Here is a 12,754-nt window from a genome sequence, read left to right as displayed (position 1 = left end):
TTTGTCTCTACCTTCTTTATTCTCTCTCTCCAAACCATAGATGCTGGCGTTGTTGTGTTATGAGCGATTAAACAAAGAAAGCACTCAGTTTCACAAACACTTGCAGCGCTGGTCTATTATTCGTCCGTTCGCTTCTATCTCCCATTCAAACCCCCTTCCTTTCTGACTTTAGTTTTCTGTCATTACTCCTACATTGTGCCACTGGGTATCTCTCTCTCTTTCTCTCTCTCTCTCTCGCTCTGATTATGGGCAAGACTGGCAAGGGCACAAAGATTCTGCCAAATTAAGTACAGTATGAAGTAGCTGATAGTGAGCGTATTGACTGAAAGTATTGCTCTCTCTCTCGCTCGCTCCCTCCCTCCCTCCACCCCTGTCTCTGTCCCTGTAGGGTCCATGTTCGACGGACAGATAAGGTGGGGACGGAGGCTGCGTTCCACCCTATAGAGGAGTACATGGTGCACGTGGAGGAACAGTTCCAACACATGGCCAGACGCATCCACGTGGACAAGAAACGAGTCTACCTGGCAACAGATGACCCCTCACTACTGCAAGAGGCTAAGACGAAGTGAGTGACAACCAATACCCTTATAATGAAGTGTGTGTGTGTGTGTGTGTGTATGTGTGTGTGTGTGTGTGGTGTTGTGTGTGGTGTGCCGTGCCGCCTCAGCTCCTATAAGGAATCCAGCTCAGATGAGCAGTGAAATGAACTCACCACACAAAGAGCAAGCAGGGACAGGGAGGGGGTGTAGCATTCGTGTTTGTATGTCAGAATCCATCAAGAATCAAGTCCGTTAGTCTCTATGGGCCAGATGACCGTTTGGTGAGGGCCACAGCATAGTCCTTTAGTCTCTATGGGCCAGATGACCGTTTGGTGAGGGCCACAGCATAGTCCTTTAGTCTCTATGGGCCAGATGATCGTTTGGTGAGGGCCACAGCATAGTCCGTTAGTCTCTGTGGGCCAGATGACCGTTTGGTGAGAGGCACAGCATAGTCCTTTAGTCTCTATGGGCCAGATGACCATTTGGTGAGGGCCACAGCATAGTCCTTTAGTCTCTATGGGCCAGATGACAGGTTGGTGAGGGCAACAGCATAGTCTGTTAGTCTCTATGGGCCAGATGACCGTTTGGTGAGAGCCACAGCATAGTCCTTTAGTCTCTATGGGCCAGATGACAGGTTGGTGAGGGCCACAGCAAAGTCCTATAGTCTCTATGGGCCAGATGACCGTTTGGTGAGGGCCACAGCATAGTCCTTTAGTCTCTATGGGCCAGATTACCTTTTGGTGAGGGCCACAGCATAGTCCTTTAGTCTCTATGGGCCAGATGACCGTTTGGTGAGGGCCACAGCATAGTCCGTTAGTCTCTATGGGCCAGATGACCGTTTGGTGAGGGCCACAGCCTGGGGGAAGAAACGTTTCAGGTGGCGGGAAGTTTTGGTCATGAGTGAAGTGGCAAGGAGGGGTAGGCTGAAGGGTGTATTGTCCTGGTGATTGAGGGGCCTTTATGAGTCAAATCTGTAGTAAACTGGTTTAGTTTGTTGGGCAGTGAGGGGTCGTCTGGCGTTGGGGAGCTTTAGGTTTGAAGTTGGTAATGGTTTTCAGTCCACTCCAGACAGACAGTCGTGGCTGGAGAACTGTTGCTCTAGCCTGTCTTTGTACTGCTGTTTGGCTGCCCTAATTCCTGAGTGTATATTTTTCTTAGCCTTTCTATAGAGGTCCCTGGTCTTGCTCGTGTGGTCTTCCTCTTTGTAAGAAAGGAGAGCCCTAAGCTCACCAGTGCTTATCGTTGCTGTGTGATAGAAAGGTATTTCATGGTATGCAATTCTCCTCACATACACTGATGTAGGATGTGTCTGTGTACTCGTGTGTGTTGGCATTGTTGTCCATGAATATGTTCCAATCCGTGGTGTCTAGGCAGTCCTTTAACTCCCCAATGGCCTCTTCAGTCCATTTCTGCACATGTATGTTTGACAGGTTTTGCAGTTTTTAGTTTCTGTCTGTATGCAGGGATGAGGTGTAGCATCACATGGTCTGAGTTGCCCAGAGGAGCGTGGGGGACAGTGTGGTATGCCCCTTTAATAGTGCCGTAAACGTTGTCCAGAATTTTTTATTGGCTTGTTGAACATTTCACCATTTGTTTGTAGCTGGGAAGTTCCTGTTGTAGGCTGGTGTGGTTAAAATCCCCCATGATGGTCAAAGTAGAATCCGGATATTTCCTTTCCACCTCTGTGATCTGATCAGCCTGCAGCAGTTGTGATGTGTGTGCACACAGGTGCTCGGCGTGATGTAGACTCTGGAGAGCATGCTTTAGACAGAATAGGGAAACACACACATCCTTTGAATTTACTGGACTGCTCCGGGATCAGCCCAGTTCAGCTGGAAGCCGGCTAGATCCACGGCGGTGTCGGGAATAGAGGCATTTAACCATAAAAAAAAGAAAGCAGAGGTGAGAGAGAGAAGTCCTTTTTTTCCTCATCATCAGAAGTTGTAGCTCGTCGGATTTGTTGGCGAGTGAACGCACATTGGAGAGGGAGATGACGGACAAGGGGCATGGAGTCCTCACCTTCTAAAAGGCATGAGTCCCAGCTTCTCCTCCCCATGTGTCTCTGTCCCACAGTCCCATAACCTCGGTTTAATTAAAGTCTGACTCAACATCGGGGTAGTCTTCAGTAGTATATCGTTGGATGATGACAGAATTTCAGGACAAATACCGGCCGGTATTGTGTCCCTAATATTCATTAGCCGTTCTGGGTGAAATCCACATTTTGTTGCGATCCAAAAGGGAACAAACACCAAAACACTGTGGCTGATCACTGGCCACAACTGTGTGTGTATGATTGGCCGTTTCCGAAATCTTTCTTGCCTACTACTTACTAGAACTGCATACTGTATACTAATTGTACTAGATAAAACATACTGTTTTATAAAAAATGTATTGCAGTAGGCAAAAACGATCAACCTTTTTGGTGATCAGTTGTTGTCCAACACACTTGGGTCTGAAAAGATGACTCTCCTCCTCAATAGTTTGCAGCGAATTCTACTAGATGAAATGTCTACATGAGTATGACATCAAAGCATACTTCCTTTTAAAAATTTCACATAAAACATCATGTTTTTGCATAGACAAAATGCCTACTATTTGGAACGCAAGTTCGGGTATTCAGACACGGCCATTGTGTTTCTGTTTGTATGTAGAAGCCCATGTGGGTAATAGTATGTGTGTCCTACAGGTACGCTGACTATGAGTTCATCAGTGATAACTCCATCTCGTGGTCAGCCGGCCTTCACAACCGCTACACCGAGAACTCTCTGAGAGGAGTCATCCTAGACATACACTTCCTGTCCCAGACCGACTTCCTGGTCTGCACCTTCTCCTCACAGGTAGGAGTACCACATCCCAGGGGTTCTCAAAAGTGGGGTGTCTGCGAAAGTACTACAGGGTGTCCTTGGCTAAAACAACAAAAAATAAATAAATATATATATATATATATATATATATATACACACACACAGATATATATTATTTTTATGAATATTACTAACAGTAACAGATTAAACAAATTATGGCCAAGGGATCTGTGGAATATGTTTAGAGGGTGTAATGCAATACAATGTAATATTATGAATGTACAATTTATATTCTTAATCATGAGCAACATGGGCCTGGGAGGCTCCCAGGGAGATTGGTATCCTCAGTACTCCGCCAATTATACATTTTTCAACTCAATACCTCAAAATTATGTTTGTTTTTTTACATAAACGCACTGTAATTTAAGCTTTAAAACTGCAACGTTTTCTCTCTGCCTCATGGTAGAATGAGTACAATCGCAGGAAATTAGCTTGAAAACTGAATTCCTTCTCTCCGATGCAATGAGGCGAGCCTTTAAAATGTTTCATCCCAGGGCCCGGGACTTGATTCTTACAGCCATGCACTGAAGTCATAGTAAAACTCCTTGTATGCTATTTTTATGATTATGAGGGGGTCCCTGATGAATTTGCATTCACAAAAGAGGTCCTCAGTCCCAAAAGGTTTGACAACCCCTGCCATAGCCAACACAACAGCCTTTAAGGGAATAGAAGGTATATAATTCACTGATCTATATGGTTACAAACCTGAATAGCCTACTACTATTGTCATTGTCATGTTAAACAATGACCATAGGAGATGGCAAGGCAACAAATAGATCTGGGACCAGGTAACTTTTCATCTGAACAAATCTAAATAGTCAAATCCACATAATGTACAGTGCATTCGGAAAGTATTCAGACCCCTTGGCTATTTTAACATTTTGTTACGTTACAGCCTTATTATAAAATTGATTAAATAGTTTTTATCCCTCATAAATCTACACACAAAACCTTATAATGACAAAGGAAATGCAGGTTTTAAGAAATATTAGCAAATGTATAAAAAATACAAAACTGAAATATTACATTTACATAAGTATTCAGACCCTTTACTCAGTACTTTGTTGAAGCACCTTTGGCAGTGATTACAGCCTTGAGTCTTATTGGGTATGACGCTACAAGCTTGGCACAGCTGTATTTGCACATTGGCTATCTGCATTGTGACCCGCCACCCCCCAACCCCTATGTTACGCTACTGATACTCTCTGTTCATCATATATGCATAGTCACTTTAACCATATCTACATGTACATACTAACTCAATCAGCCCAACTAACCGGTGCCTGTATGTAGCCTCGCTACTGTTATAGCCTCGCTACTGTTATTTTTCATTGTCTTTTTACTGTTGTTTTATTTCTTTACTTACCTATTGTTCACCTAATACCTTTTTTGCACGGTTGGTTAGAGCCTGTAAGTAAGCATTTCACTGCAAGGTCTACACCTGTTGTATTCGGCGCACGTGACAAATAAACGTCGATTTTATTCTTCTCTGTAGATCCTCTCAGGCTCTGTCAGGTTGGATGGGGATCGTCACTGCACAGCTGTTTTCAGGTCTCTCCAGGGATGTTCGATCGGTTTCAAGTCCGGGTTCTGGCTGGGCCACTCAAGGACATTTAGAAAATTGTGTTTACTTGTCTTGGCTGTGTGCTTGGGGTCGTTATTCTGTTGGAAGGTGAACCTTCGCACCAGTCTGAGATCCTGAGCGCTCTGGAGCAGGTCTTCATCAAGGATCTCTGTACTTTTCTCCGTTCATCTTTCCCTCCATCCTGACTAGTCTCCTAGTCCTTGCCACTGAAAAACATCCCCACAGCGTGATGCTGCCACCACCATGCTTCACCATAGGAATGGTGCCAGTTTTCCTCCAGACGTGACACTTGGCATTCAGGCCAAAGAGTTTAATTTTGGTTTCATCAGACCAGAGAATCTTGTTTCTCGTTCTTCCATTTAAGAATGATGGAGGCCACTATGTTCTTGGGGACCTTCAATGCTGCAGAAATGTTTTGCTACTCTTCCCCAGATCTGTGCCTCGACACAATCCTATCTCAGAGCTCTACGGACAATTAATTCGACCTCATGGCTTTGTTTTTGCTCTGACATATACTGCCAACTGTGGAACCTTATATAGACAGTTGTGTGCATTTCCAAATCATGTCCAATCAATTGATTTTACTACAGGTGGACTCCAATAAAGTTCTAGAAAACATCTCAAGAATGACCAATGGAAACAGGATGCTCCTGAGCTCAATTTCGAGTCTCATAGCAAAGGGTCCGAATACTTACGTATTTTTTTGTTTGTTGTTGCTTTAACACATTTGCAAACGTTTCTGAAAACCTGTTTTTGCATTGTCATTATGGGCGATTGTGTGTAGATAGATGAGGAATGTTTGATTTTAACCCGTTTTAGAATAAGGCCGTAACGTCACAAAATGTGGAAAAAGACAAATACTCTCTGAATGCACTGTAATCTAACATGCAAGCTGCCATGATTCTTCACGCTTCCTGGTCACATGTCCTGTTTCCTGTATCTATACCTTCTGTGTCCTATACAGTGCCTTCAGAAAGTATTCCATATTTGGTTGTGTCACAGCCTGATTTCAAAATGGACTAAATCAAACAAATTTAAACCTTTGTAGGACCTTTGGCAGCAATTATAGCTGTGAGTCTTTCTAGGTAAGTCTCTAAGAGCTTTCCACACCTGGATTGTGCAATATTTTCCCATTATTATTCTCACAATTCTTCAAGCCCTGTCAAATTGTATGTTGATCATTGCTAGACAATCATTTTCAGGTCTTGCCATAGATATTCAAGTAGATTTAAGTCAAAACGAAGCAACTTGTTGTCCTGCTCCCAGTGTCTGAAAGAAAGCAGACTTTTCCTCTAGGATTTTGCCTGTGCTTAGCTCCAAACTCCCCAGTCCTTAACTAGTACAAGCATAACCATAACATGATGCAGCTACCACTATACTTGGAAATATGGAGAGTGGTACTCCTTAATGTGTTGTATTGGTTCTACTAAGCTAAACTCAGCAAAAATTGAAACGTTCTCTCACTGTCAACTGTGTTTATTTTCAGCAAACTAACAAGATTCAACAACTGAGACATAAACTGAACAATTTCCACAGACATGTGACTAACATAAATGGAATAATGTATCCCTGAACAAAGGGGGGTCAAAATTAAAAGTAACAGTCAGTATCTGGTGTGGCCACCAGCTGCATTAAGACCTGCAGTGCATCTCCTCCTCATGGACTGCACCAGATTTGCCAGTTCTTGCTGTGAGATGTTACCCCACTCTTCCACCAAGGCGCCGGCAAGTTCCCGGACATTACTGGGGGGGAATGGCCCTAGCCCTCACCCTCCGATCCAAAAGGTCACAGGCGTGCTCAATGGGATTGAGATCTGGGCAGTATGGCAGAACACTGACATTCCTGTCTTGCAGGAAATAACGCACAGAATGAGCAGTATGGCTGGTGGCGTTGTCATGCTGGAGGGTCATGTCAGGATGAGCCTGCAGGAAGGGTACCACATGAGGGAGGAGGATGTCTTCCCTGTAACGCACAGCATTGAGATTGACTGCGACTCATCAGTGAAGAGCACCTTTTGCCAGTCCTGTCTGGTCCAGCGACCGTGGGTTTGTGCCCATAGGCAACGTTGTTGCCGGTGATGTCTGGTGAGGACCTGCCCTACAGCAGTCCTACAAGCCCTCAGTCCAGCCTCTGTCAGCCTATTGCGGACAGTCTGAGCACTGATGGAGGGATTATGCATTCCTGGTGTAACTCGGGCAGTTGTTGTTGCCATCCTGTACCTGTCCTGCAGGTGTGATGTTCAGATATACCGATCCTGTGCAGGTGTTGTTACACGTGGTCTGCCACTACGAGGACGATCAGCTGTCCGTCCTGTCTCCCTGTAGCGCTGTCTTAGGTGTCTCATAGTACGGACATTGCAATTTATTGCCCTGGCCACATCTGCAGTCCTCATGCCTCCTTGCAGCATGCCTAAGGCACGTTCATGCAGATGAGCAGGGACCCTGGGCATCTTTCTTTTGGTGTTTTTCAGAGTCAGTAGAAAGGCCTCTTTAGTGTCTTAAGCTTTCATAACTGTGACCTTAATTGCCTGCCGTCTGTAAGCTGTTAGTGTCTTAAAGACCGTTCTACAGGTGCATGTTCATTAATTGTTTATGGTTCTTTGAACAAGCATGGGAAACCGTGTATAAACCCTTTACAATGAAGATCTGTGAAGTTATTTGCATTTTTACCAATTATTTTTGAAATACAGGGTCCTGAAAAAGGTATGTTTCTGTTTTTTGCGTTTTGAGTTTATATGGAATTGTTTTAAGAAGGTCATACCCTTGATCATTTTGCTATTTGATTTAGAATTATTATTTATTTGACATGTATTTAACCCCTTATTTTTGTCACTAAACAGTCTCCATATATACTTCCATTAATTGTTTTTCAACCGGTAACAGGGGACCTTCAGACGAATCTTGTGAGCCCTGTGGGCGTCCTTGATCAAAACAACCAACACGTATGTGTTCGTGATAGTCTCACCTTTTCACAGAAGGGTCAAATTAGTGTTCGGACGCTACAGACAGAAGTTGGCATATCGGCTGTATCGATTTCAGACAAGTCCCAAGACACTTGTGGGGGTCGTAGAGCAAAACGGAGGACACTATTGTGTTCGTGAGAGTCTCATATTTCCATAGGGTTTGTAGGCCAAACCATTCGGACGCTACAGACGATTTTTTGAGAAGACCGATTTTTGGGATGTCTTCCTCTTTGTCAACTGAGTTAAGAAGGATACAGGTGTCTTTGTAGTTACTGGGTGTAGGTGGCCTTCTTTGCGAGGCATTGGAAAAACACTGTTTGTTTTGGGTTGAATTTGTGTTTGAAATTCACTGCTCGACTGAGGGACCATTAAGATCATTTTATGTGTGTGGTAAAGAGATGAGGTAGTCATCCATGAATCATGTTAAACACTATTATTGCATACAGAGTGAGTCCATCCATTGTTAAGCAAATGTTTACTCCTGAACTTCTTTAGGCTTGCCATAGTAAAGGGGTTGAATACTTATTGACTCAAGACATTTCAACTTTTCATTTTTCCACTTTGACATGATGGGGTATTGTGTGTAGGCTGGGACCGATAGAGATGGTTGCCTCGCTTCAAGTCCTGAGGAAACTATGCAGTAATTTGTCTTTTATGTATTATTTCTTACATTGTTAGCCCAGAAAATCTTAAATGTTATTACATACAGCTGGGAAGAACTATTGGATATAAGAGCGGGTCAATACGACTTTCCCGAAGCGGATCCTTTGTTCGGACCTCCACCCTGGACATTGGATCTAATCCCAAGAGGCCGACCCAAAACAAAGTCGTCGTTGCAGGAGAGACAGACGGAGCAGCCTCCTGGGTCAGACTTAGAAGGCAAGCAACCATCCAGCACTTCCGAGGTTATTACTCGCCAATGTCCAGTGTCTAGACAACCAGGTGGACAAAATTAGGGCACAAGTTGCCTTCCAGAGAGACATCAGAGATTGTAACATGCTCTGTTTCACGGAAACATTGCTCACTCGGGATATGTTGTCAGAGTCAGTATAGCCACCGGGTTTCTTCATGCGTCGCGCCGACAGAAACATCTCTCTGGTAAGAAGAAGGGCAGGGGTGTACGACTCATGGTGTAATCATAACAACATGCAGGAACTCAAGTCCTTTTTTTCACCTGACCTAGAATTCCCCCCCCCCCCCCCCCCCCCCCAAGCAGATACCTCTACGGTCCTGAAAGAACTTCACTGGACTGTAAACTGGAAACCATATATGCTGAGGATACATTTATTGTAGCTGGGGATTTTAGTAAAGCTAATTTGAGAACAAGGACCCCTAAATTCTACCAGCACATTGTAGTACCTGTAGTACCACATTGTCGTACCTGCTCGAGCAAAACACTGGAACTGGAACACTGCTACTACTTCCGCAATGCATACAAGGCCCTCCCCCGCCCTCCCTTCAGCAAATCTGACCATAACTCCATCTTGTTGCACCCTTCCTATAGGCAAAAACTAAAACAGAACGCGCCCGTGCTTAGGTCTATCCAACGCTGGTCTGACCAATTGGATTCCACACTTCAAGATTGCTTTGATCACATGGACTGGGATAAGTTCTGGCTAGCCTCAGACAATAACATTGATGTATACGCTGACTCTGTGAGCAAGTTTATAAGAAAGTGCATAGGAGACATTGTACCCACGGTGACTATTAAAACCTTCCATAACCAGAAACTGTGGATTGATGGAAGCATTCGCGCAAAACTGAAAGCGCGAACCATCGCATTTAATCATGGCTTGGCGACTGGAAACATGACCGAATTCAAACAGTGTAGTTATTCCCTCCACAAGGCAATCGAAGAAGCTAAGTGTCAGTATAGAGACAAAGTAGAGTCGCAATTCAACGGCTCAAACATGTGACGTATGTGGCAGGGTCTACAGACAATTATGGATTACAAAAAGAAAACCAGCCCCGTCGCGAACATCGGTGTCTTGCTCCCAGACAAACTAAGCAACTTCTTTGCTCGCTTTGAGGACAATACAGTGCCACTGACACAGCCCGCTACCAAAGACTGTGGGCTCTCCTTCTCCGAGGGCCGACGTGAGTCAAACGTTTAAACATGTTAACCCTCTCAAGGCTGCTGGCCCAGACGGCATCACTAGCCGCATCCTCAGAGCATGCTGGCTGGTTTGTTTACGGACATATGCAATCAATCCCTATCCCAGTCTGCTGTCCCCACATGCTTCAAGATGGCCACCATTGATCCTGTTCCCAAGAATGCTAAGGTAACTGAACTAAATGACTATCACCCCGTAGCACTCACTTCTGTCATCATGAAGTGCTTTGAGAGATTGAGTCAAGGATCACCTCCACCCTACCTGATACCATAGACCCACTCCAATTTTCTTACCGCCCCAATAGGTCCACAGACGATGCAATCGCCATCACACTGCACACTGCCCTATCCCATCTGGACAAGAGGAATACTTATGTAAGAATGCTATTCAATGACTACAGCTTAGCATTCAACACCATAGTACCCTCCAAATTCATCATTAAGCTTGAGACCCTGGGTTTCGACCCCGTCCTGTGCAACTGGATCCTGGACTTTCTGATGGGTTGCCCCCAGGTGGTGAAGGTAGGAAGCAACATCTCCACCCTGCTGATCATCAACACTGGGCCCCACAAGGGTGCGTTCTCAGCCCTCTCCTGTACTCCCTGCTCACCCATGACTGCGTTGCCATGCACGCCTCCAACTCAATCATCAAGTTTCCAGACGACACTACAGTGGTAGGCTTGATTACCAACAACGACGAGACGGCCTACAGGGAGAAGATGAGGGTCCTCGGAGTGCGGTGTCAGGAAAATAACCTCTCACTCAACGTCAACACTCAAATCACTGGTCACTTTAATAAATTGATTTAATAAAAGGTATCACTAGTCACTTTAAATAATGCCACTTTAATAATGTTTACATATCCTACATTACTCATCTCATATGTATATACTGTATTTTATATCATCTACTGCATCTTGCCTATGCCGCATGGCCATCGTGCATCCATATATTTATATGTACATATTATTATTCCATCCCATGACATTGGTGTGTATAAGGTAGTCATTGTGAATTTGTTAGATTACTTGTTAGATATTACTGCACTGTCTGAACTAGAAGCACAAGCTCTACACTTGCATTAACATCTGCTAACCATGTGCATGTGACCAATAAAATGTTATTTGATAACACAACAAAAATTTGAAGGGGTGTGAATACTTTCTGAAGGAACTGCATCTGTACTTCCTGTATCTCTACGTACTGTTTTCTGTTGCTCAACTTCCTGTTTATACCTCCTGTTTCCTGTATCTCTTCTTTCTGGTTCCAGGTGTGCCGCGTGGCCTACGAGATGATGCAAACGCTGCACCCGGACGCCTCCTCCTTCTTCCACTCGCTAGACGACATCTACTACTTCGGTGGTCAGAACGCCCACAACCAGATCGCCATCTACCCCCACCAACCCCGCAGCCCCGAAGACATACCCCTGGAGCCCGGTGACGTCATCGGCGTGGCGGGGAACCACTGGGATGGCTACTCGAAAGGGGTCAACCGTAAAATGGGCCGCACCGGCCTCTACCCGTCCTACAAAGTCAAGGAGAAGATCGAGACTGTGAAGTACCCCACGTACCCCGAGGCAGACAAGTTGCTCTCAAACTCCCAACAGAAGTGAAGAAGAAATGGAAATATGAAAATAAAAATAGAGAAAGAGACTCTGATTCAGTGATAGAACAGGGGGAAATGGGGGGGAGGGGGGGTGGTCGTGTTTAGGCTGCACTGAGAGTCTGTGTGTTGTGTGTGTGGGTCTGTAAATTATGGAATCTTGCAGCTGCCACTACATCGTCCCCGTGCACACAGATTATGATGAAAAGTATCAATCAAACATTGATTTCAAACGAACCGGAAAACAATTAAACGCCCGTAGCCGACAACGTGGACTGGGAATGGAACTAGCCAATCGGGTCGAGCCTTGGATCAAGGGCTGAGAAACAATTATAAACTGGAAGAAAAAAACATGTTTTAATTTTTATTCAATTATTTTTGTGGTTTTAATTCTATTCTTGCCTTATTTCTTCTCTCCTGTGTTCATTAAATGTACTGTATCTTGTATCTTCCCCTTGCCATATTCACTCACTGCGTTCCTCCCCTCTCCTTTTGCTCCAATAGCACTGTCCAACATCTAGTCTTTCATGTGCAATTCCTTTTATACCACCTTAATGTCTTTTTAACAAGTGATTTGATTTTAACGTGCGTGTGTCTGTTTAGGGGGCATGACATGGTGCCTGTCAGCAGTGAGCGGCGTCCTTATTCCTGACTGAATAGTTGTGTTGTGCTCAATGAGACTGGTGGTGACAGTTGGACCCATAGCAGGAACTTGAGCCGTGAACTATGGTGACCAATAAGTGAAGATTGATGATGGTGAACAATGTTGATCTATGTTGAACAATAATACTCTATGGTGACCTATGATTACCTTTGAACTATGATGACCTGTAATGATCTACGGTGAACTACAGTGCACACAGGAGCACTCTTTAGGCTCACCAAACAAAGCACTCCACTGAGCTAATGTCCTTTTGACATCTCTACGTCCGTCTAAGTCCATCTGTTTGTTTGTTGTATTTTTTTTTGTTACTAACATTACTGTTGGAAATATGAGGGGGGGGAATAGATGCCTATGTTGAAATTGATAATGCTATGTCATAAGAGGTTTGTAATCGACTGTCATAAAGAACTTTGTCATAGCTTATG

General features: G+C 44.4%; 1 protein-coding gene across 1 annotated transcript in view; it reads left to right on the top strand.

The window, feature by feature from the left end:
- LOC139415634 (fucosyltransferase 8b (alpha (1,6) fucosyltransferase)) overlaps positions 1-11,677 on the top strand; it is a 147,768-nt gene extending 136,091 nt beyond the window's left edge. Inside the window, exons 8-10 of the mRNA XM_071163747.1 lie at positions 389-565; positions 3,226-3,376; positions 11,334-11,677. Of these exons, the coding sequence (XP_071019848.1) occupies positions 389-565; positions 3,226-3,376; positions 11,334-11,675 (670 nt within the window). The 3' untranslated portion in view covers positions 11,676-11,677. The remainder of the gene's footprint in view (positions 1-388; positions 566-3,225; positions 3,377-11,333) is intronic.
- The last annotated feature ends 1,077 nt before the right edge of the window (positions 11,678-12,754 follow it).

This window comes from Oncorhynchus clarkii, chromosome 8 (assembly GCF_045791955.1).
Source record: "Oncorhynchus clarkii lewisi isolate Uvic-CL-2024 chromosome 8, UVic_Ocla_1.0, whole genome shotgun sequence".
In the NCBI taxonomy this organism is placed as follows: domain Eukaryota; kingdom Metazoa; phylum Chordata; class Actinopteri; order Salmoniformes; family Salmonidae; genus Oncorhynchus; species Oncorhynchus clarkii.
This window is presented reverse-complemented; position numbering and strand designations above follow the sequence as displayed.